At 41.0% G+C, this 24210-nt stretch overlaps 1 protein-coding gene across 3 annotated transcripts in view; it reads right to left on the bottom strand.

The window, feature by feature from the left end:
- The window catches only part of SPPL3 (signal peptide peptidase like 3), a 60289-nt gene that overhangs the window by 16468 nt on the left and 19611 nt on the right, over positions 1-24210 (bottom strand). For all 3 annotated transcript variants that reach the window (XR_013922983.1, XR_013922984.1, XM_080355444.1), the window contains exons 2-4: positions 10387-10464; positions 4219-4307; positions 1843-1962 (exon numbers count right to left, since the gene is read on the bottom strand). Coding sequence is in view for 1 of the 3 variants with exons in the window: in XM_080355444.1 (XP_080211570.1) it covers positions 1843-1962; positions 4219-4307; positions 10387-10464 (287 nt within the window). In the remaining 2 variants the exon portion in view is untranslated. The remainder of the gene's footprint in view (positions 1-1842; positions 1963-4218; positions 4308-10386; positions 10465-24210) is intronic.

The raw sequence follows: 24210 nt of genomic DNA, 5'->3' as shown, positions 1-24210 counted from the left end.
GCCTCCCACCGCCAGACAGACCCTCCTCACCCACACCTTCCCCCCAGCGCTGCTCGGCCTGTCCTGCATCCCCAGCGCCAACGCCCCAAAGCTGGGCTCATCAGAGCGTGTACGAATGTGATGTAATGTAATCACACCAACACACGGCGCCCACGAGCGCCCACTCTCAGTCTCATTCCTGACTGTCAGGGTTCCAGCGACAGGTTCTCTCTTCCCTCAATACCTATGATTAGATTGGCGATCCCTTGGCTTAGCTCCCGTCTGCAGGCAACGCGCCAGATCTTGCGCTCTGCCCTCTGCTCGGCAGCTGTCCTGGCCCTGGGCTGTTTGCGGGACCCACCCTTGCTCCTGACTCTGCAAAGGCAAATCTTTGTGGGAGGAAGATTTAAGGGGGTTTAAGAAACCAGACATCAGCTAAAATTTAGAAGTTCCCCTACATCAGCCTCTAAAATCGGCCAAATGAGGATGTGAAATAGCACCACTTGAGCTCCAGGGGACAGACGGACCAAAGTTCCCTGTGCTTAATGACACCACCTGATGCAAGATTAAGGAAAAGCACAAAAGCATCATAAAACCAGGTTCTAGAATAAAGACACCCAAGTGCACTAATGCAAACGGACTCAAACCGCTTAAACTGCAACAACCCCAACTGACGATATTGTCTAATTACAAACTGCAAATGTGACAAAGTTACAAATGTCAAGGTCATTCTGGAAATAAATGGACCAATAAGCCTGACAAATTAAAACTTGTCTTCTGTCACAAAACTTCCCTCATCATATCTTATGTCTGTGTATATATATTTCCATAAAATCTAGCATATGGTAGAATTTATCTGAAGTAATAATTAATCGTTAAGAAGAAAGAACATCTGTGTCCTAGGTGGGAGTTCTAAAAGCAGCATTCAACAGACCTCTACAGGACTGTGCCTTCAGAAATGGAGCAGTCTCAAGACCCATGTCAAGAGCAGAGATTTAGATTCATCAACCTCAGCCCTGGTGAAGAGGCTGGACAGGACACACAGCTCAGCAGTTCGTTCAGGAGGGAAAAGCCAGCGCGGCATATACATGAAGCAGGAGAGGATGAGAGGTATTTAGCGGTTTAAAAACCATCGCAGGCTCAGTATGTGGACTGAGGAGTATGATTTTTAAAAGCCGCTGCAAATTTGGAGCAGTAGGAAGAAACTTGCTGCCCTGAACAGTAGTTGGTCTCTTGAAGAACTGCAAAAAGACCTAAAGGCCAAAACTTCCCAAAAAATCAAAGTGCTGGTATTTATTTAAATGACAAAACATAAATAATACTAAACTGGATCAGAGGAACTGCAATTTATTTGCTGGCAATCATTTCATTTTTGTTCTAAATTCAAGCAGTGCAGAAGAATAATACTCAATATACGAGTAAGACTAGAAATAGCCCTGGAATAAAGAAAAACTGCATCAAAGCAAAACCAAAACTAAACTAGGAAAAGAAACCTCTGGATAGGATCTGCACAGTTATGCTATGGTCCTATAATGTCCTCAATTATGAAATACCATGTACAGTTCTGAGCACAGATTTATAAACAAGTGAACTTTATGTAAAATAATACATCCAGTGTCTTTCAGAACTCTGGCAATTTATAGTTCAGTAGGTTGAGCAAATCTCTAAGTGGAAAATACTTCTCAAATAATACTTGTCACTATATTAATAGCTACAGAGACATGAAAATACAACTGTGAAACCTGATGAGGTTTTTTTGAAATGTACTATGACATGTTTTTTAATTCTTATCAGCAATATTTAATGGTATCAATGCTTTCGGTTCTATTCCAATTCTTATAAAGAGAAGAAAACTTAAGTCACCTGCTGTGCATATTGTGAAGACAACTTGAACTGAATCAAAGAAGAAGAACATAACTAGGAGAGAGACAGACGCTCCGATTGGCAGGAACAACGCCTGGGTAGAATCAATGGTTTGAATACCTGCAGAAGAAAGAAAGAAAGTGACATTGAACACGGGCTGTTTCTCACCACAGGCACACCTGTCCTCACCCACACGGCTGAGGACTGACAGTATATTCCATTCCAGAGCTGCTGCAACAAGTGGTTACTCTGGGACCCCCAGGCACTACTGTAACCCAGCACAGCAGCCCGTGCAAACCGCTGCAGCTGAACTGCGCACCCACAGCCCTGCTTTGCAGCACCCAAGAACTGAAAGCTGAAAGAAAACAGAAGTTTTTTTCTTGGGCCATAGATAGGATGAATAACAAGTTTAAAAAAATATCGTTATTTATGGATCAGGAATCATACAGTGATTATATATTTGCTTCATTTTACACTGAGCAATGTAAATGTGTTGAAGAGAGCATACAGAAGGTTTATTTAATCTCTTAGCAGGAGGCGAAGAGCCCAAGCAACAGCAGAGCTGCAGCCAGTGTTAGTTCGACTCAGCTCGTGCAAACGGTGCCGCAGCTTCAAATTCCACTTGGGTGAGGGCCACCATGGACTTAAACCCGAGCGCTGATTGCAATCACCAGATAACATCCAGCCTAACAACAAAGGGCAGTTCTCAAGAAACACTCAAGTCATTTACTGGTTTATGAAACTACCAACTCAGTTCAGCTGTACTATAATCACCCTTTATGCTAAAACCCAACCAAAATTCATGCCCACATTGTATAGCTGGAAGCAGCAATACTGAAGTATTTTATACAATTTCCCCCACCTCAACCATGCAGTGCAGCTACTGGGGATATTAATAACGGGCAGGGCATTTTTTACTGTATTTTAACGTGAGTTTTTAGAATTACTAAGAAAACGGAGAAGATCAAGCTTTGAAGAGCCCACCTATCCCCATGTGCTATGTAAGTATTTTAAAACAAAAGGATTAAGAACTCAGTCACTTGGGATTCCTGTGCTACAGAGCTCTGGTACAAAGGGGTAAAGTAAAATATCGATAGTTCGCTGAGGACAGTGCAAAGACACAGAAATTCCTGCGTTCTAATCTGTGACTCAGATCTAATTCTTTCTGCTTTAAGAGAATTTATCCACATGCCCTTCAAGGTCCCAAGGGAAAAAACAAAACAAAAAGGCAGCAATGACATACTACAAACCACCTTGGCATATGGGAATCAGTGCCTGCAGTATTAAATGTCAAAGTTCTCCATTTCATTTCTGATCATTTTGACAGCTAATCCCCTTAATGTCCTCATTCCCAGCCCCAGACTTTCTCTTACTTCCCAGATGCCAAAAGCCTCGATGGCTGAATCACCAAGCACAGCAACCTCTTTGCTCTGTGCTGTCAACACAAGCAGTGCTCTGACAACCATGTAAATTCCAAGAGTCTGTATTTTAAAAAGGCAAAAAAAGCGCAAAAGACACATACACATAATGTATGTTACTCATTTTATAATTTTTAAGCTATATTTCTTACTTTAAACAAAACGACTTTAGCAGTCATGGTTCTGTGCACAGGGCTGCTCACATATCTTACTCCTGCCTTCTACACTTGCAGAAATGATTCATTCTAGAGCCTGTTCTCAGAATATACCAAATAAACTGCTATAAGTTAAGCTCCAGTGTGAATTCACAGCACATTGTGTACAAGACATTCTATCCTAACTGTTCACATACATGTTTTTACCTGCAAAACAGGGCATCTCAAATGGCCAAGCTGCCTGGAATCTATTTATAGATTACAGAGGGGACAGTCACCACGTAGGAGCTGACATGTTAATCCCCACTCTGAATAGATTGTGTGCAGACACGTATTTTGTTGTCCATTATAAATGAGTTGCCCAAAGCCATGTGAATTCTATACTTTAATTTGTCTGTTGATAAAGCTGAATCATCCTTATGGCCCTGTTAGCATGAGATCTCCCTTGCTTACAGATGGGCTAATACATCACAGTGATAAACACCAGACAGGACGAAGTTATGTCCCTTTATTGTAACTGTGTGTTGTTTTTTTAGAAAGTAAAGCAGTTTCATTCTCCAGTAAAATCTAACAAATGCAGCATGCAATTTCTATGTGTTATTGAAATATTGATGTTTTAAATCTAGCTCCCATGGGCATGAGCTAGATAGCACCACAGAGCACGGTGAGGTGGAACATGCCAAGAAGACACTCACGTTGTACCCCGTGAACCGACAACCCACGCAGGTGAAACACAAGGATGAAACAAAGACACAGCGCCCAGAAGAGATGAAGGTGAGATAAGGAGCAAAGCCAACTCTTACTGTTATTGGTGCTGTTGCCGTTGAAGGACCCGGCTGTGCTGCTGTTGTCTTTCTCTTTGTCCTGATTCTCAAAGTCCATGTTAAGAGACCTGCAGAAAACAAAGCCAACGTAGCAGGTGAGTTCAAACTCCTGTTTGGGCTCCTCGGCCATGGCCTCATTGTCATTCTACCACAGCACCCTCTCCCTGAAAAAGCCCTGTAATGCTGGTTGTTAGAAAAAACACCATGAACACTGGAAAAGTTAACAAAAAAACCCAAAAACTTATAGTTACGGATGAGGCACCATATCACACAGGTTCTAACAGCGAGACTGGTTACCGTAGTGTTTGAACTAGTGTTAACAGCAAACTGCAACTAAGGTACTTATTTGCATTACTGGGAAGTATAGAACATGATGGAAATGCAATGAATGTTTCAATTCTCTGATCTACAATATTTGAACTCTTTCCAAGTTCTCATTTTGATCCTTTTCATTCAAATTTAACTATTGAGTTTCGCTTTTGAAAACAATATTATTTCCTTCCTCTAAATCGTGTTATGAATGATGACTAAAACAAACCTATAAGTAATTGTCTGCTGAACATAAGGTCTTAATTAATATGGTCACAGCAAAGCCTAGAAAGTAACCATATACATATTTTAGATACACGCAGAAGAGGCGACCAGAGGAGTCTCTGAGTAAATAGTACAAGTTGGTACAACATAATTCATCCATAGGAGCTGAAAACATTCCCCTACGTGCCCAGCTCAGCTCTAATTGATCAACTTCATTTTGATATATGCACTTTAAAAAAAAAAAATCCAGAATAACACTGTATTTTACCCCTTTTGCCAGAGACTTTGATGCAACTTCTAAATTATATTCTAACAAATTTTGGCATAACTTTCTGCAAAAGAGGAATTTCATTTAATGTCTGTTTAGGCCAGCAATCATTTCTATTGGTAAATTCTAGGTTGTCTTATATAAAAATATTAGCAATCAAATTTACCAGCATAGTTTCTCATTCTGATACGTGCATGTTATCATAACTTAGCTATAGATTTATTTATTCCAATATACTATAGACATAGCTGCAGATTTATTGATTCCAGTACACAACAGAGGACCAGCAGAAGCACCATACAGCTCCTGTCTTAAGTCATCAGCAGCATCAGACACCAAGTATTTCAATAAAACTGCCAGGTCAAGAGGCATTAAACTCCTTTGCCAGTTGAGCTGTGAGTAATTATACTATGCAAAGTAAATAAATTTCATTAATTTGTCAGACAAGTTAAAAATACACCAGAATCTTCTATACAGTACTATAGGTATCAAAGTTATTTCGTTTTAATGCACAGGTTACCTACTGTAATGCACAGGTCAGCAGTTTTGTGCTGCAGTCACACAACTGCAATCACGCACGTACAGGTCTATGGTATCACAATCACAGCGTGTTCAAGCAGTTTCACTCTGTAAAACTAAAAAAGGCCCTTCCAGTCTAAAATTGGTTTGTTTCTTCTGCTTTTGCTCTGCAAGTGCTCCCAGCAGTGCTGGGAAACTAAAGCAGCTTTTGGGTTCAGGCAACATATGAAGAAGTTTCAACCTCAGATACACAGCACTTGTACACAGATTATGGACCATCAAATAAAAAGTTACCAAATATACAAAGAGGCAATGGAGAACACTAACGTTCTAACAAACTAATCTGTTCTTAGCTTGTTCTTCCGAAGATCTCTCTGCTCTGCATCTTGTTTGAGGTGCCTTTATCCTTCATTCACACTTGCTTTTTTCCCCATTAATGCACTGTAGCCTCGTAATTTTCCTCTCAAGCTATAAAAACCCAGGAGGATGCCGACAACCCTCCAGGACTTGATCCAAGGTTCAGCTAAACAAGATGATTCTTTTCTCAGAGCAGCGTTTCATTCCCCTTCGAATTAGCGCAGTTCAGCGAGAGCTTCACACCATCATTCTCCCAGTGGCATCACGCAACTCACAATTTAAGGGATTTGCTGAACTATCGGCAGAGAAAACTGGAAATAAACTATTAGATCTACTGCTCAGAAACAACTTCAGCCCTTTTTCTTTCATTGCAACAGTGTCTGCAATCATTATATTATCTATAAACATCCTTACATCAAAAGTAAGAATAAATTATGAAATTACTTAGCAACACAACTGCTGATCCAAGGCAACTTCTGAATAATCTCCAACTGTTTTATGATTTGGCCCTTCCCTCTGCTATAAGTTAATCACTGACATAATAAAAAAATTGAGAAGTGATCATGAAAACACCCTCCAAAAAAGTTAAAAATTACGCTGTAAACCAAGATGTACTCCAAACTACCGGACTGTAAAGAAATCACAAGCTGAGAAACATTCACTTTTCTTGTTCCAGTTTCTGCTGGGGTTCCAAAGGCAACACTCAGCCAACACCTCCTGCCAGACAGCAGACAACACAGCTGGTTCTTCTTGGGTCCTCCCGCGTCAGGTTGGTCGGATTCCCAGCACCGTGTTTCAACCGGCTCAGCCTCCCCCAGGAGCTGCTCCACAGGGTTACACCGAGGCCAACAAGATGAGGAAACTGCTGGCACGGTGCTATTGTGAACGTTCACATCCAGCTATGGATCACGTCCACTGCTGTAATGCAGGGAAACCCTGCAGGAGAATATTCTGATGAGGCAATGGAGGAAATACAAAAGCAAGTGTGTGTCCATGAGGTCGCTTGCAGATGCAAGAGATTGAGAAATTCCTTCTTGCTCTACTTAGTGAGGACAGTCACGCATCTTACCAGCTCTGGGGCTATGAGAAGTGTGAGTTGCCACAGAATTGCCAGATTTCAATTGCTCTACATAAAAAATTACAATCTGAATCAACTACTGATCTGAGACAGTTTAATTCAATCAAATATCAATGTGTATTACAGAGAAAGAGCCTAAAATACATTGTGCGCTCTAACATTGCTACAGTCACTTCTAAAATGTTCCTATGAGATTGAAGGACAAGTTTCAATGCAAGATCTGGAGTAGGAATAAGAATGGAGGAAGCAACAACAGAAGGTGCATGTAAAAACATTTTCATTGCTTATATGGTATCAGAACGCCCGAATCTCACATCTCTGACAGGAACATCTCGCCTTCAGCAGGTATTTTACACACACCCGCTCATCGTGCGCATGTGCAGACACCCCTTGTAGCATCCACGGAGGTCTGTCCAGCCCCTGACCCCTGCCAGTGCCGTGGCTGTAGGTGCTCGTGAACTCCACAGTCTTTACATTTTATTCTGAAATACGTATCCTGATTTCTGTAAATGTCAAGTCATAAAGCCAGCTATAAGGACACTGAACTATTTCCCATTTACAAATGTATTTTAGGTACCCAAAGCCTAGAGGCAGAAGACACCAGTGTCATCCCCTGCTTCTTGGTTTGGTTTAAAAGCAGATAGTTGAACAGGTAGATTCTGGGTTAAATCGGGCTTTACATAAGCTGAGAGAGCATGTCTGGGTATGTGATAGGATAGAAAAAGATTTAGCTGCTACCTGCCTGCCAAGTAACCCCAATATTTAAATCACAGAGAAGCACTCGGACAAGAATAGGTGGCTGTCTTGCAAGAACCCATTGGAAACACCTGTTTCAAGCCAAGCTCACCTCTAAAAACCCAGAACTAACACATATACTTGCACACTCCGGTGTACAGCTTGTAATGGTTTAAAAGATTACACTTGCCCCTTTGGCAGTCAACAATATAGTACATCAAGTTCCAGGACTGAGAGACAGGCAGAATGTATATGGAAGAAATGTTCAGAGGGCTTGAAGCCAGAAGTCCTGACCCAAACACCCACTCATCCACCGTACAAGAAGCAGGAGCGCAGCTTTATAAACTACATGTTGTTCTGGATGCCGAGTTTACCCATGATCTATTAGACATTCTTCTGAATATCTTGGAGGTTTGGGTTTGTGGGGCTTTTTTTGCTGTTTGGTTTTGCACAAACGCTGCTTGTATAAATAAGGACAGTGGAGCAGGGCTTTCCTTTGGTTCCCTGAAACCTCTTGCATTAGCTTAGGCCCATCGTGCACGTGGATTTGATCCTAATGACTCAACCACCCAATTCTTTCTGATCCTATTACTGAACTTCTGTTTAAGTCATTTGCCAGCAATGCCACAATAAATCTATTCGCCTCTTTTCAGCCTGAAAATCAGAAACCAAACCACTTTCTGCAGCACAAAGGTTCACGAAGAAGTGCCGTTTTCTTTTTGTCTTAGGGCAGCTCCATTTGAGACAAAGCACTCCAATCTAGGTGAAGACATCATTGAGAACGAGCACCCTAAGCCATAACTTTCACCTTTCCGGCAAGTCGCTTTTCTAAGAAAATCCACCCACTTTGCCAGAAGTTTTTATTTTACTACTTTAGGAATTCCAGATTAGTATCATTTTGCAACTGACTACCTTGCTTGAACGTCTTACATAACTTAATGGGATCTTAGACCTATTTGTTAACACCACGTCACAATTTTCTGTAAAAAATTGCTTTTGACTTCACTTGCTGACCAAACAGAATGGGAATTAGTTCAAGTCACCGCTGTAACTGTGGGTTTCAGCCCAGACATCGGCTGAAGATCTACATATAGGAAATTAATTTTAAAACTATAGGACCTTATCTTGGGCTGTAATAGCTTGTGTTTTGGGGTCTTCAGGCTGCACGTTAACAGCAGTGGACTAGAAGAGGACAGTTCCTCCGTTGGTTTGTATCCATCACCATCCCACTACCTCATCCAATAGTTGGATCATTCTGAAGTTCGCGGCCTTTGTTCCATGAGCAGCTTTGCGTGTAAATCACAGGACAAGATGGAAACAGAACGTGTCTACACAGGAATGGGACGGCAAACAGCAGGGGAACATTTTTAAGAGCAAGGAGCTCTGAGAAGGGCGGGCAATTTAAGCTCAAGCACTTCTGCTGGTTTATGTTGCATTATGTTTTCACAATTGAGTTTTAATAAATGCTATGGCTTATTGCAGCCAGATGCATAGTTCCTTTTTACACAACCGCATAAATTCAAAGGGTTTATTGAATTAGCCCCTCAACTATATGCTAGACTGACTCAAAACTTAAAGAAAAAATTAAACATTTCTCAATTGCTACTCAAATACAACCTTTTATTTTCAGTATCCCTATATTTTGTCTTCCTAAAGCCTTCTATTTTAATTCTACCAGCAGTGCTGTTACCTAATACTCTCTAGCAACAAAAGACAGCTCTTATAAAAAATTGGCCCTTTCATCATATGATTTTATTAACTTCTGCTGGCAATTTAAAACCTCTTATCCTAATAGCTGTGACTTACATCATGGGTATGACCATGGCTAACAACTGTTTCAGGAATGCTACAGTAGTTCAGAGAGTTCATAGCGTGTGTACGGCCCTTATCACAGGCCTGTTAAATGAAGCAATGTTCTTTGAGAAACAGGAAGAAAAACAGGCTGCACTTAAGTCTCAAAGAAATAATACTTTCCTGCTGTGATTTTTTTTTAGTATGTCAGTATGAACCTAATTCCATTGGTGCCACTACATTAAAGCAAACTGTACAATACATGATGCAAGTCCAAAGGGACAACAATGCTCTCTCTAAACCGCACTCAAGTCTCCTGAAATTGGGCAAATTTGATTTTTGAAGATTCAAACTGACTCTGCAGCAGTTCTCAGACACTTTGCTGGAATCCAACACCATCTCTGTTTCCCATTTCTCTAGTAAGCTGTTACACTCAAGTAAACAGCACTGGGACTCAGGAATCTGCTTTATAAGACTTATTCGCAATCAGAAAAACAAGATGCTGAATTAACCAACAATGAAACTTTATATTTAAAACCCTACTATCGCTAACATTACACTCCTGTCTCTCTTGACAATACTTTTAGACCCTCCAAAATACAATTTTACAGAACTGTCTACAAGGACTACCTCCAGAACTGTATGTGCACGTATCTTGACATACAATTACATCTTTCGGTAACCCCAACTAGCTACTTTTTCTTCCTTTTTCATTTCCTTTCCAGAAGCAAGAAATATTTTGTTTACATTAGCCATCAGCCTGACAAAGATATGATGAAACTAAAAGCATAAACTGTATTCAGTCACTTGTCATATTTTTACTTGAAAAAGAAAAATTCTGTAGATCTTTAAAGAAAAATCTTACCTGAAACTGCCGTAGACTATGAGGAGAATAGAAATCAGGAAAGTAGACACTTGACTGGAATCCACAAGGGAATATGCCCTGGAATTGAGGGAAACAAAGGCAGATGAGTCATCATGAGTGTCCATTTCTCCACCGCCATTTGCTAATTCTTTTTCTTATTATAATATGAATAGATAATTGGATGAGAAATCTTTATGGTAGCTACTTCTAAAGTTCTTCTGTTATCCAGGAATATAAAACCTGTAGCTTGTAAATTAACTTTGTATATTCAAGACGCCAGCATGCAAAATCTGTACAATAATCAAAGACCTATTCAAAATCCCTGTGGTAATTTGTTCTGAACTCACCACATTCAGATTTTGTTCCTCAAACACATGAATATTGCTTCAATTGCAACTAATGCAACTTTGCATGTTAAGTAACACTAACGTGTTTGCTGTGAGACTTCTATCTAATGTCTTGACTGATAATAGTTATGTTGCAATATGGCAGTCAAGGTTTTCCAGGGGAAAACAAGGAACCAACAAAAAAACCCCACCAAACTTCCCAACAAGCTGCAGCATGCACCTATTAAACCACACGCAATTACTCCCTGTTACATCTTGCAGGATTCCAAATAGAAATTTCAGCAGGAGACTTAAAACCCAGCCTTCCTTAGAGCCATATACTGACACAACATACCTTTGTGTTTAAAGCACAGAAACATATATATTAATATTTCTGATTTTCTTCCTATCCTCGACAGATCAAACCCTGTCCTGCAGCTTACACTGAAACTTCTTTGGTCTGGTCAGCAGGACAGAGGCACATGGACTAGAGGCCAGAAAAACCTTTATGAAGGACTTTGAGGATGAAGCAACGAGAAGAACAAGAACAAGAAGAACAGCTCGCAAGTCAAGAGGAACAAGAATTCCCTTTACTAGGCACTTGTGAAGCTGTATCTCCTCTTGCCTGCAGTTGTGGGGGCCCTGAAAGAGAAAAGCACCAGCACACGGGGGTTCTCCAAGCAGGGGCCACTGGCTGGGGGGACAACAGCGCCCAGCGGGTCTGCAACAGCTGCTGGAGCCGCAGTAGTGTCATCCAACAAAAAAGATAACTGAACTCTTCTGAAAACCAATGAAAAAGTCTAATTTCAGCAAGACTATGGAGATGGAACAAAGATAATTGAATTACATGATAGTTCCAAATTAAATATCACTACGTAAATATAAACTAAGGATACAAGACGGTGAAAGAATCACTCATCCCATTGCCAATTTAAAAGCAATTTGGAGAAAATTACCAAACCACTAGACACATGCTTTAAAATACTTTTTTTTGGTAATATATAAACACAAATGTGCATCTTCTTCTATAGAAATTCAATATTAAACATAATTGAAAAACAGACTGCTTCTTTTCAATGACATTATATACTTGTGGAATAAGCTTTTAAGAAATTGGAAACTACTTCTGTAAATTACCATAAATAATTTCACCCTTACCCCACAGGAAAAGTGAAGAACAGATGTCTCATTTGCTCATGAAGCTGACCAACATAAAAACAATCCTAAGTTGCTTTGCTGCCTCATTTTTTCTATTTTTTTAAATTTCACTCATGTAGTTCCCAGGCTGTGGAATAGAGGTCTTAATAGCACCCACAAAGATCAATATAGTGAATTGCAAATACAAGCAATATGTAAGGAAGCACTTCCAATCAGTGTATATACAAATGCTGTTCAGGTTATACACAGTCTAGTTCACAGCATTTTTAGCCAATGACTACAGCTAAGCACACACCAAGAAGAAACTACTTAAGGATGAGCATATTAGTTTTACCTCCTGTTACTCACTTACATTTCAGGGAGAAGCATTTCCCCACCCAACCCTGAGTGAAGAGAAACTTCACATGCTGGAATTCATCTACTACAAGAACCTTCAGGAACTCCAAATTTAGAAGAAAAGCAAAAAGATCGAATGGCATTTCAACCAGGATTAAACACGCCCAGGGTTATGCACTGAACGTCATTAACTGATGTTCATAAAATTGTATCTTCATGAATTGGCAAATACTTTTGAGATGAATGTTCTCTATATAATTCATCGTTCAATAACAGCTTTGGAAGCTATGATAATTAAAGAGCCATTTCATCATAACTACTAAACATTAGTCAAAACAAGGCTGTAAATGTTAGGAAGATTTATAAAACAGATAAAATAAGGATAATGCACAGATGATGGATCCACCCTGTGTACAGTCCATTAAGTTTTGTATTAAAAACTGAAGGCGCTTTGTTACAATGAAAAAAATGGAATACAGGCAAAACCTTTCCAAAAAAGGACCTATTAGAGCACAGCCCTACTGACGGGCTGCAGGGGTGATGAGAACAGCCTTCTGCTGACTCTGTGCAGGGACAAACAGCAATTAAAATCCTTCCATCCTGCACAAGTAAGTGTAAAAATGTAATTATAAACCAACCACCGACCAGCAATGTTTCCTGACTTCTCTGCATCAGGACCGTATAGCAGGACATCCTAAAAACTTACTGTTGGTATCACCACGATGGCCTGGGACAACTCCCATTCACTGACACCCCAGCAAACAGGGCCAGGCCACTGCAGTCACATTTTCCTTCTCCCTGCAGCAGCTGGAACAAGAGCAGCACAAAACACAGCGCAACGAGTCCACAAGGACCTGCATGGCAGGAGCTGAGCGAGCAGCATCCCGAGTCCATCTGAAGTTTCCAACACAAGTAGCCCAAAAGCAAATGTCAAGAATAATTTTATAAGTGAATCGCATCGTAATGAACTCCTGCGTCTTTCAAACATCTAATTTCCCTGCATTATATAAGTTATTGCACAAAAACTGAAAACAGAACTGCTTCCTAAAACGCTAACCACCAGACACTTCGCTGAGAGACTAAAGCCCCTTGATCCCAAAGAAACACTTTCTAATGCATTAATCTAGACTAGAGATAACAAGCAAATGACAGCAGCACATGAAAGAATCGATAAGTAAGATTACTTCCAAGTTTTTAATATTCTTCAAAATGCCAGACAATGATCTGCATACCCATTTATATTTTTAACTGAAATTTAAATGACCTTCTCCAAGTCCAACAGAGTCCATATGCATATAACTGGATTATTAGTCCTTTATAAAGCCAGAGACGTTGATGGCTTACTGTTCTCTGTAAGCTCCTTTTCTCAGCCAGCTAGTGAGAGGGAACTTCCCAAACACCTTCTCCACAACTCGGGATCTCACTCTGAACCTGCCTCTTTACATGGCTGAGATCAATTTTAGCAAATTCTCAGCCATGAGGCATCTATTTCTGACAGCTTCATGGGCAAGTGCTCACAAGACAGAGCCTGCTAAGGCACGCCAAGGAGAGACACAGCAAGCACTGTTCCATAACATACCCTGTGTGTCAGCCCCGCAGCTATACAGTGAAACCTTTGTCCAGACAACAATCCCGGCAGCGAGCTCCCCAGCCTGGCACAGGCTGCTCCAGGACCCACGGAGCGGTCCGGGGACGCGCGGCCCGGCGACACTGCACCACCTCCACGGGTCCCCGCCAGCGACCGCGCACAGCACGACACACCAGCCCCAGCTGGCGCTTCACGCAGCTCGTCCCTTCTCTGGGAAAAATGAATAACTTCTGTATTCCCAAGGGAACAGAGACCCGCTTCACTCCCAGCTAGACAAGACAGTAACCAGCTAATAGAAGCTGCGACAACAACGGTAATGGCGTTACATGAGAGACACTTGCAAGTTCTTTATCTCTGTACCAGCAGCTGCAGGTCAAGCTCTTTTTCCCACCAACGCAGGTCCAATCTCACCTGTCTTTGTGAATCTTCACCTTACAGGGTCTCTGCCATCTGACTGATCAGGAATTTCTTATAAAATCCCCCTTTTTAGCCCTACTGCTCTCCTATTACATATTTACTTCTTAATTCACCTGGTTTTGTTATTTCTTGTGCACTTCCAACTCAAGAAAAACACCCAGTCAGTGCAAGCACTCTTTTTTATGGTTTGGATCTTCCTTATCATCACAAGATAAGGAGTTTCTTGATAAGAGTCTCAACAGTCCTTCCAAAACAGCAGGAGTCCCCTAAGCAGAGCCTGGTATTTCTTTTTGCCCTCTGTGTTGAGCAATAAGCATCTGCAACTCACTTAGTCCAACAAAGACCCAGAGAAAGACAGCACTAGGAACCAAATGTGGAGGAAAATACTTTTCAGTAGCAGCATTGGCTTAAGTACCCCAAAACTATCACCTCAGAGATCACAGAAGTTTTAGGTAATTAAAAGAAAAACCTCTTTCTGTTTGCACAAGCAGCCTAGTGAATGGATGATCAGAGAAATTCAGCCCCCCAGTGTCTCCATAGCAAATACCCCTCCCCTGACCTGCAGGTACAAGAGAAATTATTGTGAAAAACTCTGCCAGGGGAGGAAGGAGAAGCCTGCGCACCCAAGTTTCCATAGCAATGCACGCTAAAGGCCTCAGACATGAATCATTCTCATACAAAACCTGTTCCAACAGCAGCAAGATAAACTTTCCCTGCATTTACTGTACATATACAAGAGTGCAAACAATAGAGCAACAAATAAATCATCAACTTGAAAAGTGCAGTAGATGAATTAACTTAAGTCCACATGAAGAGAGAAGACTGCATTTCATCAGGTATTTTTCTTTATCAGTGATCAGAATATCCAAGTGCTTTCAAGATTAAGGAAAATAAAACTATGAAAGGTAGGCTAGTGTAAGGATGGATTAAAATAGAAGAGCTATTACTTTGTTTAATGGGACCCAATCTACAATTTGCAGACATTTATCATGGAATCACAAAACTTTACACTGACAGGAATGTAAGGAGATCATTTAGTTTGCTGAGTTGTAATTTAGTCTTACTTTGGGAAAAGACTATCAATCATGACAGACGTCTACCCATCTGGTGTTCAGAACACTCACTGGTGAAATTAGAAGACTTTTCTTGACATCCAATGTAAGTCTTTCTGACTACAGTTTTAGTCCATACTTTTTCTCCTATACAAAAAGTCCTTCAAAACTCACGGGGAGGTTTCATACCAGACACAACTGGGGTTAACTGGATCCATACGTGAATTCACTTGCATGTGTCAGCTTCTGAAGGATGCGGTTGCTTGAAAAGTGACCACACAAAACTTCAAATACTCTTCTGCCCACATTAAAAGCCGTGGCTATTAATTCAATCAATACCATACTCTTCACCTACGCTCAAAATATCACTTTTATTATCAAATGTCCACTGTCTCCTCGCAAGGCAAGTGACCCATGCCCACCAAAACATCTCACTGTCCCAGTTTCCATCCTCTTCCACAGAAAACTCCTGGCAGGGAGGTACCTGCACTGGGAGGGTGACAAGGAGCAGCTCCTTCCCTGCCCCAGCACCCATCATCCATTTTCAGAGCTTGCCAAACACACACGTTCAGTCTGAGGTCTCATCTCAGCAGACAGTCCATTCTGTCAAAGAGAACCAGAAGGAAAACAAACAAAACAAACACAAAACTAACAAAAAAAAAAACCCCTACAACTAACTTTTGCTGGAAAGCTGGTGTCAAGTGACAAAATCAAGGATGAAGACAGTTCCTGCCTCCTCCTCCTTGAAGGGTTTCATATATTTCAAAAGCTATTTAATGAGTTTATTACATCAGTGTTTGTTATAGAAAGTCAAGAAATACTAGTTGGTAAGTTCAAGACACGTTGAAGAATATTTTGCAGCGCACTTCCCCTGCCCCACCCCGGGGTTTGGAGATAACAGGCATAGGCAAAAACCAGCGTTCACCTGCACACCGCTGCAATGACCCCACACCTCCATTTTCTTCTGACTGTGCATTTGCCACTCCTGAAGAAATAAATGTTTTCTTGAATCTACTTGTCTCTGATATTTTCCAAACATCCTACTGACTATTTTATTCCTTAAAAGAAGAATGAGAGAATACAGCGATCAGGACAATTTATGGCTAAGAGCAATTTATTTGACGCTACGTTGCAAGGCACTTGTGAGCTACCACTGGAGCATCGTTTATTAAGACGAGCAAACAGAACTGGAGGAGTCCCGAGCGCAGCCCTGGGGCACGGGAGCGAGGAGCAGTGCGTGTATGTGAACATCAATCACAGCTTGTTGCGCAAAGCTTCATTTTGGCTGGCGAGGGACTGATTCCATAGGTAAAACCAATACTACTTTTTTCCTTCACTGGATTCCAGGTCAAGGGTATAACTAAAAAAGCCTCTTTCAACTGCCTTACATGTGCAAGATATATACACATTTAAGAGCCTCCATTAGGCTCGCTGCCAAACCAAAGTTAAATCTGAGTGTAACAGTTAAAGGTATAATTTTAAGCAATGAAGTCATGGCACCCACAGCTGTAAACAGATCTCAACACTATTCCATTCTTTAGTGTGATTCATAGGAAAAACAAGCAAATTGCTACGGCTTCACTTACGTTAAAGGAATAGCTCATTTTTCTAGAGTAAGGTTACAATTTCATCTCATTGTCACGTGCAGATAAGGTCTGCTAAGCCTGAGTAATTTATGGAAACATGGAACATATCAGAAAATAAACTTAAGTCTAAAATGAAAGAAAGAGTAATTTGAGATGTCCCACTAAAACCAGATTTTCCTATGCAGACTTGGTTAGGGCTCAGGCAGGAATTTCTAAGTTGTAATCAGAGAATAATTCTGTTGTTTATCAGACACAGGGCTCAGAACAACACTTTCACACTATTAGATAGGAAATATATATATAAATATATATTTTTTTTTTATTATATCCAACTAAAAAGCCCAATTCCCTCTTCTATCCCTTCCAGAAAGCTGCTTTCCTAAAACTCTCCTAAAACTACACGCCAAGCTCCCAGCTAAACTGCTAAACAAATCCAGCCCTCTGAGCTCCCTGTGAGAGGAAAGTGAAGAACACAGCCAGTGAGGCATCTGCAGAGACAATCTTGCAAGAAAATATCTTCTGTTAACAACATTATCTGCGCTGTCCTTTTGGTTCAAGCGCCTGTTAGCCAACCGAACAAATAATTACATGTTTCATGGTGTTTAAGAATTACAGTAACTGGAATAGTTGCAGGTCTTCCATTCAGCTGGGAGCACTTGCCTCCCCAGTCCCTGCCTGAACCCCAACAACTCCTCCCGGCCAAAGGAACGGTATTTCCAGCCAAGGCACAACAGCGGCCCTTTCACCTCCAAAGCGTCCTCAGCTCCTGACCTCCCGCTGCTCTGCTGGAACCACATTAAACAGGACACTTGGGAGAAACATTTGCAATCAGTGGTTAATGGACAAAAATTAAATCTTCAAATAAGCTGTGCTGGACACACATACCTGTTTGAGTATTAAGTAGCCAGAACCAAAATAAATATCCAAACCCATGTGGAATGTCTTTGACATTGCTGCAACAGAAAATACAGGCTTTGTTTATTTCATACTAACCATTTGTAGACTGAATGGGAGCTTGGATGTATAATTTTCACCTTTTACCTGCACACACAACTAATGGTTGGTTGAGCTGGTTTGGGCTGGGGTTTTTGCTCTAAAACAGACAAACAAAAAAAGACCCAGGAAGCTCCCCCTCTTGCTTTCTTTCTCAAAGAAAGAAAAAACCAAGATGTCATGAAAAGCAGGGCACTCTTTTACTGCCAAATATATGTCAGCACCAGCCAAGGATTCCTCTCCAGAAGTAGATTTTGTAACAGTGTCACAAGTATACATGACCACAAACATTTTTTGAAAATGTGAACAAAACATCCGTGCAATGATATCTGCAATAATGGAACCCCGTGAAACACAAGTTAGTAGGTATCGTTTCAATGAGTTAAACTGAACAAGAATATATACAAAAACACACTTGATATTCAAACAGAGACTGCCAGTATGAATATTTTACTCACTTTTATATTTTGTGTTATGTTTATTTTGACTGAGCAGTTTCAGACCAGCTAATTTGTCCCAGAACTCTGGCATCCTACTACAGACCAGCCCCAGCAAACTGCTCGGCCAAGGCACAGCGCTGGGGTTCCTTTTTCAAACAATTATTACTTTTACCCCTTCTTGACACTAAATCTAAAGACTCCAGGATTTGCCTGTCTGAGGGAAGAGGGACTATGCCACCCCTATACTGTAAATTTTAGCCACCTTTAGTTAGCTCATCTTCAAACCTGGTGGCATTAGCAGAACTCTGCCAACAAAACCTCCTTTTTCAAACATATGCCATTACAATTAGCTTGGGTTTTGCTACTAAAACTTATTTTATTCACAGGCAGAAAGAGGTGCAAAAATCACCCCAGCAAACCAGCAAGCTGACCTGGCCAATTATCATCTCTGCGAAGTTCTGTCCATGCCAGCAGTTGCACAATTACCAGGTGTGACGCAAAGACCAAAGGAGTCAACACGTGGCCAAGGACAAGGTGAGACTAAAGCCCTCTCAGGAGCAGCTTATAGTTAGGTCCGATTTGGCACATTGCAATACATACCCTGTAATCCAAGCTTTACTGGAGCTAAATTAAATAAAACTAACCTTCTATGCAGACGTTAGCACGGGTTTAATTAAACTGGTTTGCAAAACAGACCATAGGTACTGTAGTCGCTGCAATCTATGACAACATTTTATAATATTTGGTCCTATTTCAGTCCTTCCAGATTTGTTTTCACCAGTAAACTCTATGGTTCCAGCATGCAGCAGTAGCTGTCTCTCCAAAACTATAATCAAGTTACCTGTCCCCACGAGCCCTTTGAGCACCCGGACACTTTTACAACCCCAGTGTGTCACCTGGGGACACGGGCCATCCAATAACAAGACTGTCGAGCAAATGAACCTCAGCAGCACTGACACATACGGGTGTCCAGGGAGGTACAAGGAGCCACACGGCATTTGCAAGGGCCAAACAATCAGCACATTAAAAAATGTTTTGTAGGAATGAGAAAAAGAGGTAAAACTCATTTGCTGAACTCTACAGCAATCATCTTGCCTGTAATTGTCTTCTGGTTTATCAATTTACAGAAGACTCCAGAGTACTGCAGAGGATAGATTCAAGTTTTGCTGTAGTACCATGTAAATTGCCAAACAAAAATTATTACTATAATGCTTTAGTGGCAAGATTCAGATCAGTGAACATCAGAACAAGATGTAAACTATGAAAATATACATAAATATATGTATGAGACATCTGACAGAGCAAGAAGGTTGCAGCTCAGCTGCAAGCACAAAAACTGGCCACATAGGAAGATTTTCCTCATGTGGAAAACTGTTTCCACCTTCCACAAATAATCAAAAGGAGGACTGAAGGAGGCAGAGGAGGTCAAATCAAGATCTGTTACGCGCAATCCTTTCTTGCCAGAGCCACAAACGTATTTCTTTATGTAAATTTTCATATTTCAACAGACCAGTGAACTCTGCAAAGGTCAGTCCGATATTTAGCCTACCCCAAAGCTTTGCTGAAACAACTCTTCTATCTAAATTACCACTTTCAACTGTATGAATTTTCCAAAAATAGCCCTTTTTACGTCAGAAAAAAGGCAAATCAAGGGTGGGGTTACTGTAATTCAAGTCTACAGAGTACCATGCTGTCCACAGTTTTATGCTGACAGGCTCGTCATGATCCAGACAACATTGAGCTTTCAGGAAGGGCCATGTGGAAACACCTGTGGTTACCCCTTGCGCAGGAAAGTCTTCTGCAATTTTGACAGCTCAAAGCTTTTTGGGTTACCAAAGTATCAATTTATACCCCAGTCATATATGCAACCCAGAGTTTTCCATCACTGGGTAGCACAGTTGTGCATCAGACAGAAGACTGCTTGGTGCTGAGTTTCATTATATGGCACTTACTCTAGTTACAGGGAGAAGATAAAAACTTCCCCAAAGTCTTCATCTCAGGCTCCCATCTATGTTTTGATCTCCATAAGCCTTTTTCTACTTAACAGAAAAGCTCACCAACAATTACTACTAACACCTAAAAGACAAGGATGCTCCAATTTCCAGTTTACAATAAAATGCATTTACCACTTGAAGACCAAGTCCAAGTCTGCTTGGCCGTGCAGTGAGGTGGTCACAGCCCCACGGGACACACAGGGCAGACGCCACGTGGGCTCAACGTGGGTATTTTGCTCTTAGGAAGAGCAGTTCGAGCAGGGTTTGAAGCCACAGCAGCAAAAACGCTGACGAGTAACTTGTACCATGACTCAACACTGTTAACACAGCTCCTGCAGCACAAGTTATTACTTTCAGCCAACAGCATCTCAAGGGATCCCAAGCCATAACTAAAAGTTGTCCGAGCTGATAAAACGTGGGAGTGCTCATTATTTGGAATTAAACATTTGTTTTGATCTTCACTGCTGCTCATTCTGGACCAGAGGTGAGCAAATAGCTCTGCCTCACAATTCAGAGATTCATATTGATTTTGCAAGCTATCGCCAAACAACGTACAGCCTTTGTAAACAATGTCCTGTAAAAGTGTCTTACACAAAAAAACCTGTTTTCACTAAAACAAAACAGAAAAATGAGAAAACAAACACCAAAACAAACCACAACCAAAAACCCCAACCCTCCAAACCCAACCTTCTCTCCCACCTATTCCAGAGCACCAAAACAAGCTTATATAACTGGTCATACTAGACTAGCAGCGCTTTTGAGTGCTGCAAAACTGTGCCACTCTGACTTCAGGTTCTTCTAAATTTAGAGAAGTGGGTGACTTAGCAAGACTGCAGCTCAAGAACAACAAAAAGCTGCTCAGGTCCATAGCAGACTGAGCGCCCTGGAACACTATCAGATTACCCTGGCAGACAAAACACACACACAAGTCAAACACCTGAGGTGACTCAATCTATTCTCCAATTATACAAACATGATTGAAAGGCATAACACAAGAAAAAAGTGCTAGTGGGGGAAAAATGAGCTTCAAGTCAGTCAAGGAAGTACCAGTAGTTGAATCCATAATGTTTAATTTCTTCCTTGAAGCAAAAACACTGACTAAAAATAATATTTGTTCTACTTCCAAGTAGAGTTTAAAACACTGAAAGAAAAAAAAAAAAAGGCGTAATTAAAATTAAAAGCTTTAAGTAAAATCTCACACCAGATTTTCTGTAATATTGTAACGATAATATTTCATGGTTCCAGTACTTCATTTGTAGAGGAATAATGCACCACTGTTCACAAAACCAGAAGGATAATTCTAAAAAAAAAAATCAAACAGCAACATATTTTGCTTTTTAAAAGGCAATTGCAAGGCAACTTCTTTACAAAGGATAAACTTTCAACAGGCAAAAAAAATCACCCAGGGAGGTGGTGGACTCACCGTCCCTGGAGGTTTTTAAATTGAGACTGGACATAGCACTTAGTGCCATGATCTAGTCAATGGGCTGGAGTTGGACCAAGGGTTGGACTTGATGATCTCTGAGGTCTTTTCCAACCCAGCCGATTCTGTGATTCCTGTTAACTCAGGTTAAAATTCTCACACCCACAAGCACATGACACACTTCTCAAAGTCTCTTAATCAAAGGGAAAGAATGGCAATTTTACTTAGTACAGAAATAAAACAGAAACAAGTGAATCAGAGGGCTACATGTGTTCAATACAGCAAGAAAATTTCTGAGTATAAAGCACCAGAACAACACTCTACAATCAATGCCGCATGTTTCCAGGGTACCTGTGCCAAAGGCTCGGTGACTGAGGGCAGCACAGAACGAGGAAACACAACTTCAGCTTCAATTGTTATTATGGCACTAAATGCATCATAAACAGACTCTAATGCAATTAACTTGTTAAAACTGCATATGGTTTAGCACAGAAGTCAATTAAGGTTTCACATGATGAGCATTATGATTTTCCCATACTACTGAGCCTACTAATACTAGTGTTTTGGATAGACACTTCTGCAGTCACATTTTTCCTGAGGTGTTCTCTCCACTTCCCTTCTTTTTAATCCTATTTTGTAAAAGCATATGATAAATACAGCACAGGAAGGGGAGAGGACTATTTGGGGGAAGGCAGGCACTGGTATTTAAGTGTGAACTGAGCTTTACTGTGAGCAGAATGATCTGCATAGAGTGCAGAAAAGCCTAGGAGAGATAAGAACTGAGTTTATTTAGCCTAGAAAAGTACACAGTGAGGGAAGAAGTGGGCACAAAGGCAAAAGGAAACACCAAATGGGGGAAGTACGAGATCAAAATGACCTGAAATTGTGTTACCAGCACTAGGGGAATTCACATTCTTTCCCGACACCAAATGGTAAACTGATCCAGTTGAACAATTTTGCCCCCCCGTCAAATCCAAGTTCCTTTTCAGATTAGCATCTCCACAGCCGCGTGAACACCAGTGACAACACAAAAGATGGCAGTTCTTCCACCTCCACGCATTGTGCTTTCAGGGAGGAAAAACCAAAACCCAAACAACACAAAAAACAAATGGACTTGTTCCAAACGTATTACCCAGTATGTTCTTTTCAGACCTGAGAAACAAGAAAAAGAAGGAGAACTTGTCCTAGTGCTCCTTTGTACTCATTCTAAACAGTAGAGGCTTAATGAAACAATAATGTTGAGACAGATTATTAGAGACATGTCACATGGAGCCTCTGAAGGCTGCCATGCTTATTAACAGCAAACTTTCCTAAGAGCAGCTGTCACGTCTGCAATATTGCACCACACAAACCTTTTGGACAAATTGAAGTATATGAGGCATCGTGTACAGGACCGAGTAAAATTTATATTTGACCAGTATCAAATTACACCCACTTGCAAATTTAACTACTTTTATCAGACAGATATTGCCATTTCAATACATACCATTCTTCTACAAACACAGAATCAAAACGTACACACCAAACCCCATGTCAGAAAACACACAGGGCGAGTCTGTAACACTTCTGCAAGCCCGGGATAACTAGGTTTAAAAGCTGCTAGAAATCCCAAATGAAACCAAAAAGATCATTTTTACCAGACAAAATGTGTGTGTTTTAAAAAGCAAACATCTATGTAAAGGCATGAAGATAATATTACACACGAAAGCAAGTTCTCTCCTCTCACAGGTCACCCATTAATTTGCAGTGGTCACCCTAAATACACGACTGACGCCACAGTGAAAGGACCCGAGATGGTAACTTCTGTTCACATCTCCCTCTTACTGGGACATTCACCTCATGTCATTAATTCAAGTTGTACTCGTTTAATGGGTATTGTACGCTAGACAAACTGGAATACATCAGAGCAGTGACCCACTTCTAAAAAAATGCTTTTACTTAAGTATTCATTAAGTGTTGCAACAGAGTCAGATTGTATCTTCAACAACAGAACTCTAACCCAGACAGAACTCCAAGGAGCAGCCACATCAGATTTTTCAGGTGTTATTAAAAATCATGACACTTCCAACCACATGGACAGAAAGGCGAACTCATAAACACAGGTCAGGTTACTTTTTCTTTTCCCCATCTTCAGCAGAATTGCTTTGAAAAGTGCAAACGGACACTTCTGTATGAATCCTGAAGGCCACTGAAACAATAGTCTCTCATTTTTACATTAACTTAAAATAATTTCCCAAGTAGCTCAACACTTGTAGGATAAAGAGAGAATCCCTGGGCTTGGCATCCATGTGGCAGCAGGCTCAGAGTTAAGAGCCGCCTGGCACCCAGGAGCCACTGCCAGACAAAGCCGCGCGCTTTGCAGAGCTGCTGCCGGGGCTGCGGCGGAGAACCTGGCATTCCAGGAACCTTCACATGCGGGAAGCCTGAATGCCGATCCTTCCACACCTGTTTCAATTCGCATTTTCATGCAATATATGCAGTAAATGACAAAATACAAATTGAAGCGAGTGA

The sequence above is a fragment of the Nesoenas mayeri genome (assembly GCF_963082525.1).
Source record: "Nesoenas mayeri genome assembly, chromosome: 17".
Lineage (NCBI taxonomy): Eukaryota > Metazoa > Chordata > Aves > Columbiformes > Columbidae > Nesoenas > Nesoenas mayeri.
Note: the sequence above shows the minus strand (reverse complement) of the source record. Positions and strands in the feature narration are given on the sequence as shown.